This window comes from Lagenorhynchus albirostris, chromosome 16 (genome assembly GCF_949774975.1).
Source record: "Lagenorhynchus albirostris chromosome 16, mLagAlb1.1, whole genome shotgun sequence".
In the NCBI taxonomy this organism is placed as follows: Eukaryota; Metazoa; Chordata; class Mammalia; order Artiodactyla; family Delphinidae; genus Lagenorhynchus; species Lagenorhynchus albirostris.
The window spans coordinates 74,856,798-74,870,034 of NC_083110.1; the positions used below are offsets into that span (position 1 = coordinate 74,856,798).

The following is a 13,237-nucleotide window of genomic DNA, read 5'->3' on the forward strand; positions in this document are numbered from 1 at the left end:
TTTGTGATGACAATCAGAGCTGCAGTGGACATCCTTGTTCATATTTTCTTGTTCACTTGGGCACGGCTTTCTCTATGGTCTGTGTTCAGAAGGAGATCTTTATTGTTTATACACAGTTTTCTCAATAAAAATAGAGGACAATGTCTCGTTAAAGGCATTTTTACACCAGTTACATCCCAATGGCTACTTGTGAGCCCCAATAAGAATATGTAGAACAGCCCAGATGTTCGCCTGTGTCGGGGGGAAGTTTAGGATCTCTGTGAGTTCCGTCTCGATTCAGATCATCAGAGCTCTTAGGTAAATGGAAATATGTTTGAATGTCCTCAGCGTGATTATTGCCTGTAGGAACTAATACTTTAGGGTACTAATACTTGGCCTAAAGACAGAGGGCTTTATTTCAATAATTACCCTTCATCATAAAAGTAAAACCAGGGTCCTGATTCATGGAGCTCCCAATTACTCCCCTTGTGTTGGTAAGCTCCTCTTTGGTAAGATCTCAAAGAACTTTCTGGGCTTGAGGACCTCAAGCGTGGGTTCTGCACCAGAAGATACGTAGCTCCCCAGCCCAGCAGTGGGCGAAGAGTTCCTTGTGGGGACATCATACCAAGTGATTCTGTGATGTCTCCCCTCTTGGCTCACCGTTATTGCCCAGACAGTGACAAATTTGGTCACTGTCTGGCCAGAGTCAAAGCCCACGCATTGTAGGTGCCTAAAAAAAATAAGAGGAAAGAGACCGTTCTACTGTGTCCAGAAATAGCGAGAGGGGCAGGAGAGTGACATTCCCATTGCTCTTTAGAGTCACGGTTTAGCTTGGTTTCCACCCACCATGACCACTAAAGTGGTGGTTGAAGAGGCTATGGTATATTTTGAAGCCAGGGTGCATCTCCGTGGTCAGAGACAGAAAATATCAGTGGGTTTAAGAAACATTGAAATGATTCAGAGAAGCAAGTCGGCGGCAGCTCTTAGAGGAGCCATTTGGGAAACATCCTTTGCAGAGCTGATTCCATGGAGAGCAGCACCCAGTTCTCCTTCTCCCTTCTTCCTGATGAGATGCCTCGTGCGGCTGCAGGCACAGTGTGGGCTCTGGAGCCAGGACCCAAACCTCTCGGTGGGCCACTCGGAGCCCTGCCACCCAGGAGTCAGAGCTGCTGCCCCCTGAGCCCATTACTGTGCCCAGGCACTGCTCTGTGTGTGGTCAGCTCAATAATGGTCCCCCAAAGATGTCGACATCCCAAGCCCTGGAACCTGCGAATATGTTAGGTTGTGCGGCAAAGGGGAATTGAGTTTTCAGATGGAAATAAGGTTGCTAATTGAATGAGCTTGGCATGGGGAAGTTATCTTGGATAATCCGAGTGGGCCCAATGTAATCACAGGATTCTTCAATGTGGGAGAGGCAGGAGAAAGAGTCAGAACCAGAGAGAGATTTGAAGATGCTGTGCCGCTGACTCAAAGACGAAGGAAGGGGCCACAAGCCAAGGGATGCCAGTGGCTTCTAGAAGCTGGAATAGGCAAAGCAATGATTCTCCCCTGGACCGTCAGGAAGGAGCAGGGCCCTGCCCACACCTTGATGTTAGCCCAGTGAGATCCATTTTGTACTTAGGACTTCTGGAGCAATAAGATAATAAATTCGTGTTGTTTTAAGCCACTCGCTTTGTGGCAATTTGTCACAGCAGCAATAGGAAACTCATATGACGTGTCGCCTCACATGGCCGTCACAAGTATCCTCTGAGCAACTGCTATAATCACTGCGTTACAGATGAGGGAATTGCAGCTGCAGGGCCAGTTAGCCTGCAGGAGGTTCCACAGCCAGTCTGGGGCAGAACTGACCCCTGCCCAGGTCTGACCTCAGAATTGTGTGACTTTGGATAAGTTATTCACATTTCAGCCCTCAGTCAGGGCCGGGACTGGACTATGACCAGTGAGGCACTCAGCTCAGGTGCAAAATTTAAGGGGCACATAAAAACCTCAGTCATTGAGATAAAATGTATTTTAATGCAATATTTTACAGTGAGAATTCATGCCCAAAAAACCCCATGATGAAGAAAACATTAAATTTTTAAATAAACGTAGGGTCAGTCCAATTTCCACATCTATAAAAGTAAGGAATATATCCCAGCTCTGCAGGGTTGCTGTGTGGAATCAAATTTTAAAAGTACGGAAGCACCTTGGGAACACTGTCTCCTGGTAGGAGCTCATTCAGTGATAGCCATTGTTTAACAGCAGCACAGCCAGTGGGTGAAAACACAGACTCTGGTGGTGACAGGTGACTTGAGGTTCACGGTCCAGCCATGCAGGTTACCAGCTGAGTGACCCTGAGCAAGTAACTCGATATGTGAGTCCACCTACAGACTCAGGGTGGTATTGCCTCCTTCCTAAACTCACTTATAATTTTTCCGTTTTTTACACACAGTGTGGTTTTGGCTGTGCCTAAAATTACTTCTCAATCTTTTCTTTCGGCCAGGTTGTTTGCTTTCAGCGAGTTCCGCCTTCTGAAAACACTTCTGTTGTGGGTCTACTTGCAACTAAACAGCAAAACTCAGACGATGCCGACGTACGAAACTGTGCTCTCGTTTTTTAGCAGGTAACGTGACTTAGTATTGATTGATGAATAGTACATACACTGTTTGTTTGCTCATAATATTCATGGGGGAAAGCATCAGTGATATTATTTTTCATAGCATCATTCAGAGTGCATAGCATGCAGTTTTCTTATGGGATCTAAGATGATGGGATAACTTTGAACCACTAGATTACTTGAAAAAGTGAAAATAGGTGTTATAATATGAGATAGTCCTGTGCCTTTGAGCACGTGTTCTGTGTCCAGTAAAAGACATGGTGCAAAAGGTGCGCTTTTTATTCAGGAAAGTTACCATACCGTACTGGCCTTAAAAATTTCATACTTAAAATGTACCTAAATCAGATCAGATCATTCTCATTTATATTTCACTAGTTAGCCTACAACATTCTGAATTTTCTGGACAAATGAAAAAGCATTTGAATGTACAAAGATTTCATAGCATTAATCTAGTCTCTTAGAATGTCTAAATTTATAAATTCTAAAAGTTATATATCTCAACATTCAAGTGAAAAATAACAATTATCGTATAAGAATGGGCACCATTTCATTATGCTTACTAAATGCAATAATTCTGATAAACACTTTCTATTTGTAATCTCATTTAATCTACCTAGTACTCAGGGGCTGGTTTTATTATCCCCATGTTACAGATGAGGAAATTGAAGTAGAGATGAATACCTTGTCAGAGATCATACAAGTGATAAGGGACGGAGCCTGACTTGAACCCAGACCTGCCAAATCCCAAGACATTTTGCTGCCCATTTCTAGGATGGCAGGGAGGGTTTCCCTCTTGTGCCCGCTGCAGCTGGTTCAGTCGTGAATCCCTGGGCATGGTGTCTAGAAAGATCCTGAGGCTGCCTCTAGGTTCAGTGTTGTTGTTAGCCAATTACTTCTAAAATTGCCTGGCAGTGCATCTTCTTCCCCCCCGTGTCCTCCTCTGCCTGTGTTTTCTGTCTGTTCAACCCCACTGGCAATTTGCCAGCATGGGACGGCACAGGGTGGGGGTGAGGGTGAAGGCGGTAATCCATCTGGTGTCTCTTTAGCTTCTGTTAAAACTTTGTAAATACACTCGCATCATCCAGGCTGGTTGCAGAGTGTGATGGCCCCGTAGCCAAAGACAGCGCCAGGAGGATCCGCCCTGGACGGGCAGGCTTACCTTCACGATCAGGTTTACGTTCTGTTCCCCATATCAGCAGGGACGGGGGCTTCCAAGCAAGATAAGGTGCATTCAGGGGAGTCAGGAGATTCCTTTTCTTTTGCACATGTGACTTTAGCGGATAAACACATCTTCCATGTGTTCGTCAGCACATCAACCTGTTTAAGCCAAGTTTTGCTTGCATTGTTCTGAAGCAGTTAATCCTTTTCTGGAACATCTGTGCACCATGTCAAGTAAAGAGCCCCTTTTTCCTGTCTCGTTATTTGGGGAAAGCAATGTTCATTGCCAGAATGACATGTCCTTGCTTAGTTTCTATATAATTTGCTTTGAACCCAAGTGTCTTAGATACACCCTCTCCCACTCTTTTAATAGCCCAGGAGACACTTTTTCTGATGAGTCATGCACACCAGGAAAAGTCGCTGTTTGGCACCAGGTTAGCTCTCCTACTGGAAATGTCTAGAACTGGGAGATAGGAAATGAGCTAGAATGCGGGTGATTCATTGGAACTGTGTTTTTACTGTGAGAGAAACAAGTGGGAGTGAGAGAGCGAAGGCATGTGGCCTGCCTGAGCTGGGGTCTCCAAGGCTCGCCCCGTCCTCGGGTGTTCCTTACCAGCATAGCTTCTGCATTACTCCTGAATCGACATCGATTCCATTTTGACCCCAGACCTCAGCCCTCCACACGCATTTCCCCAAGGCCCCCTGAGCCTGCAAGGTTTCCCTTGTTGGAAACCATTCGTGTGTCTCCAAGTGGTCTCGCTGCCCAAGCTGGGATGCTGTCCTCTACCTGGAGCCGTGTTCTCAGACTCCTGCCCTACATCCCTTCTTCCCTCACTCCCTCTCCCTCCCTCCAGCAGGCTCGGTGTCCCCTTGGGAGAAAAGATGAAACAGTCTGGAACTCTCTGGAACTCTCTGGAACTCCGTGGTCACCCAGGCTTACCTCCGACTTAGAGGACTGTGGTCCATTTTTAGGACTGCGGGTGGTTCGCCTCCCGTCCCAGCTCACTCTTCTGCCCATAAGGTGCTCCATGGTCAATGGCCTCCACCTCCCAAGTGCTTGTCCCCTGAGTCCCCGAGAGACTCCTTAGCCGAGGGGTCAGCACTTGCTGCCCCGGCTCCCCTGACCCCAGCCTGCTCTGCTTCCTCTTCTGAGTCCATCCCGGCGGGGCCTCCCTAGGAGCCTTGCCAACCAGGCCCTTACGAACACCTTGGTGGGTGCATACGTCCTGTCTCCCTGGGTAGGTTGTGAGCAGCTTGTAGGAAGGGTTTACAATCCTTTATTGCATCCTCAGCTCACCTGGCACCACGCATATAACAGCTTATGGAATGATGAAATTCCATCAAACATTTCTACAGAGCTGGGTTGCCCCAGCTGAGAAATGGGTCTGACCATGCTAATGCCAAATTCAGAGAACACCATGTCTGCGGCAGCTCGAAATAGGAGGGCTGGCAGACAAGTTTCCATTTTTACTGATGGGTAGGGCCTGTTCGGTGGACGAGACTAGGAAGAGTTCTAAGGCTTTCTCGAGGCTCAGTGAGAAATAATGTCTCGATAGTTTGGTGATGCCTACCCTAGACATGCGAGGGGGCAGCGGTGGTGCCCAGGCTCTGTGCTGGCCTGAGGATCCCTGGGGCTGAGCCTCAGAGCTGCTGGCCTGAGGGCTTGGGCTGCAGGAAGGCACCTCTGCTCCAGTGGTGGAAGGGGTGGAAGTGGTGGAAGTGTGGGAAGTCACGGTCAGCCTGGGCCGGAACTGAGTCACCAGAGGAGCTGAGCTCCACGGTTCAGTGAAGACAGAGGGAACAGCTAGTCAAGGAAGTTTCCACAGCCACTGACAGGGACATTCCAGGAGCATTAGGAGGTGGGGCAGATGAGCAGACCCTGGGAGACAGTACACAGGCTTGTGTATGAGAGCCAAGGAAGTTGGCTGTTTGGCTCCATTTTTAAAGTTTCATCTGTTGATGAAATAATTGAAATGACAGAGTGGTTTATAAGGTATCTCCCAGGTGGGGGAGCAGAGGTCAGAGTGGACCGTCACAATATGGGGACCTCCAAAATGGGATGGTGCTTTCCTAATGCGGCAGCAGCGGGACAAGCTGCCCGAATGTTAGACCGACCAGGAATGAGGCAGAGCTGCAACTCTGGGTGTGGCCTTGGCTGGCCCAGTATCCAGAAAGGAGGGTTTAGAGCAGCAGTTGAGTGAAATAGATCAAATACTCCTTTTCTCAGCTGTCTTAGCAACGTCTTGAGCTAGGAGGGAAGGTATTTGAATAGTTAACTCCTTCAGCACCGCTGTACCTGCAAATAAAGACATATGTCCAAGCCTTTTCTACTCATCTGTATTCTTTTATTCATTGATTTTTTTTCATTCATTCAACAAATAGTTATTGAACATGTGCTCTATGCCAGGGGCACCGATGGACAGTGAAAGGGGCAGTTTCTCTGCCTAGCTCCATGTTTAAGAACATCTTCAAAGCTTATTTTCATTGTTGTCTAAATATATCAATATGGAAAGGGAACGTGCATGTGTGTACACACACACACACACACACACACACACACACACACACACACACACACACACACACACACACACAGCTGTTTTCCTGGCAGTGGTTAATTTAGAAATACAAATAGGCTGTCCAGAATTTAATTTAACATTTCCTTGTAAGAAAAACAAAAACTGTAAGCAAAACCATTGCCTTCATTCGTCCACAGAGGAAGTCATCATTTTGTTCCACTTAGCAGTCTGAGAAGTCCAGGGGGGCTGTAAAAATTCATCAATTGGAGAAGAGCCAGAGACAGGCAAGTTTTCTACTTTTTTGTAAAGTTTTTTTTTTATGTGGACCATTTTAAAAGTCTTTATTGAATTTGGTACAATATTGCTTCTGTTTTTTATGTTTTGTTTTTTTGGCCCCGAGGCATGTGGGATCTTAGCTCCCCGACCAGGGATCGAACCTGCACCCCCTGCATTGGAAGGCGGAGTCTTACCCACTGGACCGCCAGGGAAGTTCCGGCACTTTTCTTTTAAGTACATTTTTCATCAAAATATAAAATACCTACAGCAAAGTGCACAAACCTTAAGTGAACAGCTCAATGCATTTCCACAAAGTGCACACACCTGTATAACCAGCACCCAGACCAAGAAACAGAACCTGACCAGCCCCCTAACGTGCCTTATTTCGGTCACTACCTCTCGCACACCAAGGTGAACGGGTATCCTGGCTTCTTTTACTATGGAGATGTCTTGGCTGCTTCTGAATTTTGAATAGAATCTTATAGCGTAGACTTTTAAAGGTCTGGATTTTTTCACTCAACAGTGTGTCTGTAGAATCCATGCAGGGATGGTAAGGGGCTTACAAGGGCGCCTTTTGCAAATTGATGGTGGAGCTGGGTGGACCTGGGGCTCCTAGATCATCAGACACATCCTTTTACTTTGAGGTCTTCGAGTTAAGGGCAAGTCATGAACGGACCTGTAATTCTAGTCCTTAGTTGATTTGTTAATCCCTAAATGGGTCCCTTTCAGACACTGCAAGGGTGGATTCCAGCAACCTCACCAGAAGGAGGTCATTGAAAGCAGTCAGTGAATCCAATTTCCACACCATCCCAACTATTAGATTTCCCTGACCTCTGCAGCAGAGTCTCCTCCCTCCTATGCCCTGTCCAAATCTGACCCAGCTTTTATGGAGCTGGCCAAAGACTCCTCCAGGAAGCCTTCCTGGATCTCACCTGTGCACTGGACAGATTCCTTCTCTGAGCTTCTTGGAGAGAGAACGAGAGCGTGTGCCGGCTGTGTGGGTGAGCACCGCCCCGACAAACCCAGCACCACCTTCCCATATATAAAAGGAGGGGAGCCTCCGAGGAGAGCGGCCCAGCCATGCCCTGCACTCCGAGCATCGCAGCCCACAGGTGTCTGAAGGAAATGAACTGTGATGCTGTGTGCCAGGGCGGGCACACAGCCATGTGTCTCTTGTGATTAATGGATGGCATTTGCAGATATAACCACAGAGTCATCATGAAACTGGGCACCCCTGGTGTGACAACTCTGATCTCTTTACCAGAACATTCATTTTGAAGTAGTCCATGAGTCATGGACATGAGGGTGGTTCAGTTGTTCTCTGTCAGAATCTCTCCACCAAGCCCTGTGCAGGGAGGTTGATATATTTCTTTTGTGTTCGTTGCCATTTTCATTTTTTCTGTGTCTCTGACCAGCAGTGCTCTTATCCGCCTTAGCTTGGCTCCCTGGAAGCTGAATCTCCCTCTCTTCAAGGTCCCAATTCCTTCCTACTTCTGCACTTCCCTCATGTGTGGCTTCTTGGCTTTTCACCCAAACTGGGTGGCCCCAAGACGTCTTCTTCAGTGGTGAGAGCGGAGACTTTGGAGGAACACAAGGAATATAAGTGTCTGGATGCAGGAGGCTCTTGCAGAGGGCAGGTAGCATCATCATTACACAGAGTTTCTAGACGCAGTTCTGCCTTTGGGCAAAGGTCAGGACCATCTTCATCTTCATAGTCAAGATGACATTGACTGGGTCTCGACAAATGACCCAGAGGACTTGGCCTGACAAATAATCGTGGTAACAACAGACAGGACCCTGTGAGCATAGGAAAATTGGCATAGAATAGCCTGGTCTGTGCATGTATGTGTGTGTGTGTGCGTGCCCACACATGCACTGGGCTGGAACTGCATTCCTAGAAGGTGAAGTATGGTTGAGCAGAGGGATGGGATGGTAGGATTGAGCCTGGTGAGTTGGCAGGGACCAGCTCATTCATCCAATTAATTCACTTAACATTATTGCAAGCTGACTTGCCTGAGAACCAGGCACTGCAAAGGGTGCTGTGAATACAAGAGTAGACAGAACAGACGAAAATCTCCATCTTCACAGAGTTTACAATCTAGGAAGCAGAGACAAACAGCACATTCAGTAAATGAGGTGTGTGTTAGCAGGTAGCGGCCCTGAGTCTGAGTCCCACTACTGCCATTTACTGGCTGCAGAGGTTAACAATACCCCCTCGTCGGGTCTGATGTAGGTTCGTTCTGACTCAAAGAAAAGGCCCAGCACAGCACTTGGCAGGACGTCCTGAATGGCAGTGACATTCGCTAGGTGATGGTGGTGGCAGCGACATTCAGAATTATTGTTTCCTTACCACACTTTGGTGTCAGGAGCCAAGAGGACCGTTTCCTGCTTCTTGGGTTTCAGAAGGCGTCCAGGTCTTCCACACCGAGTTACCTTTTGAAAAAAGCCTTGTTCCCTTCCCCCAAGTGTGTAATTTTTTTCAAACTTCACTTTAAAATATAAACTATTCTTTCAGATATTTTTCATAGAAACTAAGTAATTTTTAACTCTAATTTTTTTATTGTGGTAAAATATACACAACATAAAAATGACCATTTTAACCATTTTTGTGTGTACAGCTCAGGGGTATTAAGTACATTCACGCTGTTGTGCAACAGTCGCCATCATCCATGTCCAGAACTTGTTCATCTTCCTAAACTGAAACTCCACGCAAACTAAACAATGAGTCCCCTTTCCCCTCTGCCCGTCCCCGCCGCCCCTGGCAACCACCATTCTACCTCCACCTCTGTGAATTTGATTCTTCTAGGAACTTACGTAAGTGGAATCATACAGTATTTGTCCTTTTGTGTCTGGCTTAATTCACTTAGCACAATGTCTTCAGGGTTCATCTGTGCTGTAGCACATGTCAGAATTCTAGAGTATGCATTTAAAAGGCAAAAATTTGAAGTGCTGGGCTAATGGGTCTCTGAGTCTGAAAGGGTAAATGACTCTGACCGATGACAGGCTGCAGGAGGCAAGAAGGTCGTGGCTGATGGCAGCTCTAAAATGCCAACCTGTGTCAGTCTGACAGAGACTTGTTCCTGGCACTGCCTTTCAGGAGGTCAGAAGGGAGGATTTGTCCCCAGGGTCTTGCAAGCAGAACCCAGAGCCGACCTGGGTGTATCTTTCAGTATCAAGGACCTATGAACTGTCCTCCCTAAGGGGGTCATGCCCCAAGGGTTTCCCATGAACTTTAGGAGGCAGACACCATGACCGGAAGCTTGTCCCATAATAGTCAGTGCTAAACCCAAAGTCTTTGCAGAGACAGAGCTCAGCGCCCGGGGAAGCCATGCCAGCCTTTGTTTCCACCAAACAGCCATGCAAAGAGGTCCCGACGCAGCAGCCAGCTTCCCTCACTTTATGTTACATCAGGTGAGCGTGCTCATCCTTGGCCCAGAGAATCCAGATGCCACGACCCAGCAGCGGAGTTGAGCCGGGTTAGATGGAAACACGTGGGCTGTTCTCTGGAGGCCCGGGCAGCGTCCCAGCTCTGCAGCCATCCACCCGCCCGGCTCCAGGGGCAGGGTTACGCCCATTGGTTCAAGGCGCTGGACCACACTGCTCAGATGCTTTGGGATTTTAGAAAATCAGCGGCTGAGGCCACCGTTTACTTCCTTTGAGGTGGCCCATGGCTCCGGCGAGTTAGAGGGTGGCAGTGATAACGCCAGCAAGTGCACGGCCATGCACTTGACCGGCTCAAGTTCAGGTCACTTTCCTTGGGGTGAGGGGACAACGGTGGCAATCATGAAGCCCGGAGTACCACTAGGACCAGCAGCTGTGCCCGGCATATCAGAAGCCCTGTCACCTTTACTTCTCCCGACCACCCAGGGAAGCACGTGTGGCTGTTGTGCCCCCGGACAGAAAAGGAAGCTTGGGGAGGCTGGGTCACACGGCTGACGGCCGGCTGGCCCAGGACTGGAACCTGGTCTGTCTGACTCCAGGGCCCAAGCTCAGGGACCCCAAGCATGGTTGGGCGATGCATGAGCTGACTTGTGACCTGTCCAAATCAGCCATCATCAGTGCCACTTCCTGTGGTCCAAAGGGGTCATAAAGTCCAATCACCTGTCTCAGCAAAGCTCATTCAGAATCTTCTCGGGGAGAATGTCTGTCTGGAGAGGTCCTGGCTGACGGTCATCTGGCTGAGTGCCTCTCATAGGGAGACTCAGGGGCCTTGGGTCCCTCCTACTGTCCCAGCATCCTTCCCACAAAGTTGTGGAGTTGGCGCCTGGGGGCTTCTGAGCTGGAGGGGAAATCTGTCCTCTAGATGGTCCTTTCCCTCCTGGGCTGAAATTGTATTAACCTGCAGCTCCAGCAAGTTCTCTTTCCTCAGGGGCCACTCCAGGCTGTGGGAGCCCTTGCCGAGGGTCCGGGCTCGTTCCTCAGAGCATGCAGCTGGGCTGGGGGTTCTGCGTCAGCTCAGCCCCTTCTTTCTTCCTTGACGCCTGCGTCCGCCATGATGCCACCTAGCCGATTCTTCCATTAAATGGTGAGAGAGAGGCAGGGAAGGAGGAGGCATTCACGTCTGGGAAAGGAGTCAAGCGAGCGTTATTTGTCCAGCTAAGAGATCCGTGTTTCTCAGGGCACTGGCGCGGCCCACACTAGCCCCGCTCCACCTGCCCTGGGTAATGGAGGGCTGGATCCAGGATCAATAGCCCTGCACTCCTGGAAGTATCAGCCCTCCTTTATTTACGCCTGGTCCGTCCACCCCCAGAGGCAGCTCCCCAGTGGATTCTAATAAATAATCATTGAATTTGAATTCGCTCATTTGTCTTCGCGCCCCTCTCCCCTCTCACAACGCCTCAGAATCCTTAAACTTCTCTCCTGGGACCAGTGCCAGGAGGAAGAGTTGGAGAGTCTCAGGCATTCCCAGATCTTGTGAAAACAAATGGGCCCCAGGCAGGTTGGTGGGCACCCCCAGCAGAGGCGGGACACGGGGCCAATGGAGTGTTCAGTCCGGCTGGGACAGGGTGTGATTTGGACATCACTCTTGATTCATGGAAAAATATTCTAAAAGTGCCTTTGGCCGGTCTCATACAGGATCTGACTTGAGGGAATGACTTTGTGTTTCCAAAGTCACTGGAAAAATTATCCCCTGTCGTCCCCATTTGTCAAAAGTGACCATTTTATGCAAGTTGTTTCAAAACAAGGCTGGATGTGTGCCTGTGTGTACATGTCTTCTCAAGGGGAATGTGATTTCAACCCAGCCCTGACCTCAGCCATGTGTGGAAATTAACCAGAGTTTAGTATTAACACTGTCCAGAACTGATCCTGGAACCAGCTGCTAAAACGAGTTACGCATTCATCCGACCTTTCTTTCTTCTTGATTCTACCAGAACGTGCTTTGGAAGTGCCTAAACTGGCCACTTACTCAAAGGGCAGCACGTGTAGAGGGGGAGTCAGAAACCCTGGGTTCAAGTCCTGGCTGAGCCGTTGTTTTTCCATCTGTAAAATGGAGCCGATGATACTTGTCCTGTCTGCCCCTTGAGAAGTTTGTGAGACTCAAGTGAGAAAATGTATCCTGAAATCCTCTGTACCGTTATGCGTTCCCATCATCATTTAATGAGCATTTGTTGGGCACCTACTATGCGGTAGATGCAAGGGGAAGATAACCCTTTGTCTCATTACAATCTCGGGGGGCAGCCCCCCTCTGCTTCCACACTCCCCACCCATCCAGAGAGAACCAGGCTCCATCTACCCCTGGCTGGTGAAACTGCTGGTCTCTGACATGACTTTCACGAGCCCCGGCCAATTCCAGAAAGGAGGGTTCTGAAGGCCTTTTATTCCTCTTTGCACCTTGCTAAGCTTCCCCAAGAAGTGTTGCTTTCTGGACCGGGATGTGGGACAGAACTGGATGCCGCTCTTCCTTTGCCTGCGTCTGCACGGCATCACCAAAGGTAAGCCCCAGCCCGTGGGAGCGCATCCAGGGGAGGCTGTTGGGGACCTGCCACACCCCTCAGCCACTCCTGAGGAAGCCCCACCAGACGTTTCCAAAGGAATCAGCTGAGATCTGGCTTTGTCATTTCCAAGGTGTGTGACTTCAGGAAAGTCAGTTGGCTGCCCGGTCTCAGTTTCCTTGTCTGTAAAATGGGGATAATCAGAGCTCCTGTCAAACATGACGATGAATGGAAGGGGCTTACCGATGATGAAAGTGCACTCAGCGCCCAGGGCTGCGTGTCGCCATCTAACCACACACCCTGCCTCTTAGAGTGGCGTCGCCTCTGGGCCGCTCGCTTACTCGGCAGTCTGGGAGAAAACTGTGGGTCTGTGCTCCAGGCTTGAGTTTCCTCGTGCTCTGGGCCCAGAACAAGGCAGCTGTGACTTGGAAAGAGAGGGAACTCTTGGGGAGTGTGTTTGGGGCAGCCCAGGTGGCCACCAGTGAGAGCTTTGCCTCTGAAAGGATATTTGAGAACTTTTGCAAAGCCATTTCCAGTTATCCAGATAGAATGAGTAGCTCCAAAACCCACAGATGGTTGATGGAGCCCAGAGAGTTTGTCCAAATTGCTTCTAGACACTCCAAAGACACTGTTTATCAGATCTCAACCCTCCCTCCTTGGGCAGGATTGTGGCCGGGGGCTGTGAACCCTGTGGGGGAAAGGGCCATGGGACGTCTCACTTGGGTTCCACACATCTAACGGTTCCTGGGGCCCGGGAATGCCCGCCAGTCCTCAGC

The 13,237-nt window shown here is 49.1% G+C and overlaps 1 protein-coding gene across 1 annotated transcript in view; it reads left to right on the plus strand.

Moving 5' to 3' along the window:
* Positions 1-13,237, plus strand: part of BTBD16 (BTB domain containing 16) — a 44,417-nt gene that overhangs the window by 25,323 nt on the left and 5,857 nt on the right. The window contains exons 9-10 of the mRNA XM_060126613.1: positions 2,462-2,581; positions 12,370-12,461. Coding sequence (XP_059982596.1) covers positions 2,462-2,581; positions 12,370-12,461 — 212 coding nt within the window. The remainder of the gene's footprint in view (positions 1-2,461; positions 2,582-12,369; positions 12,462-13,237) is intronic.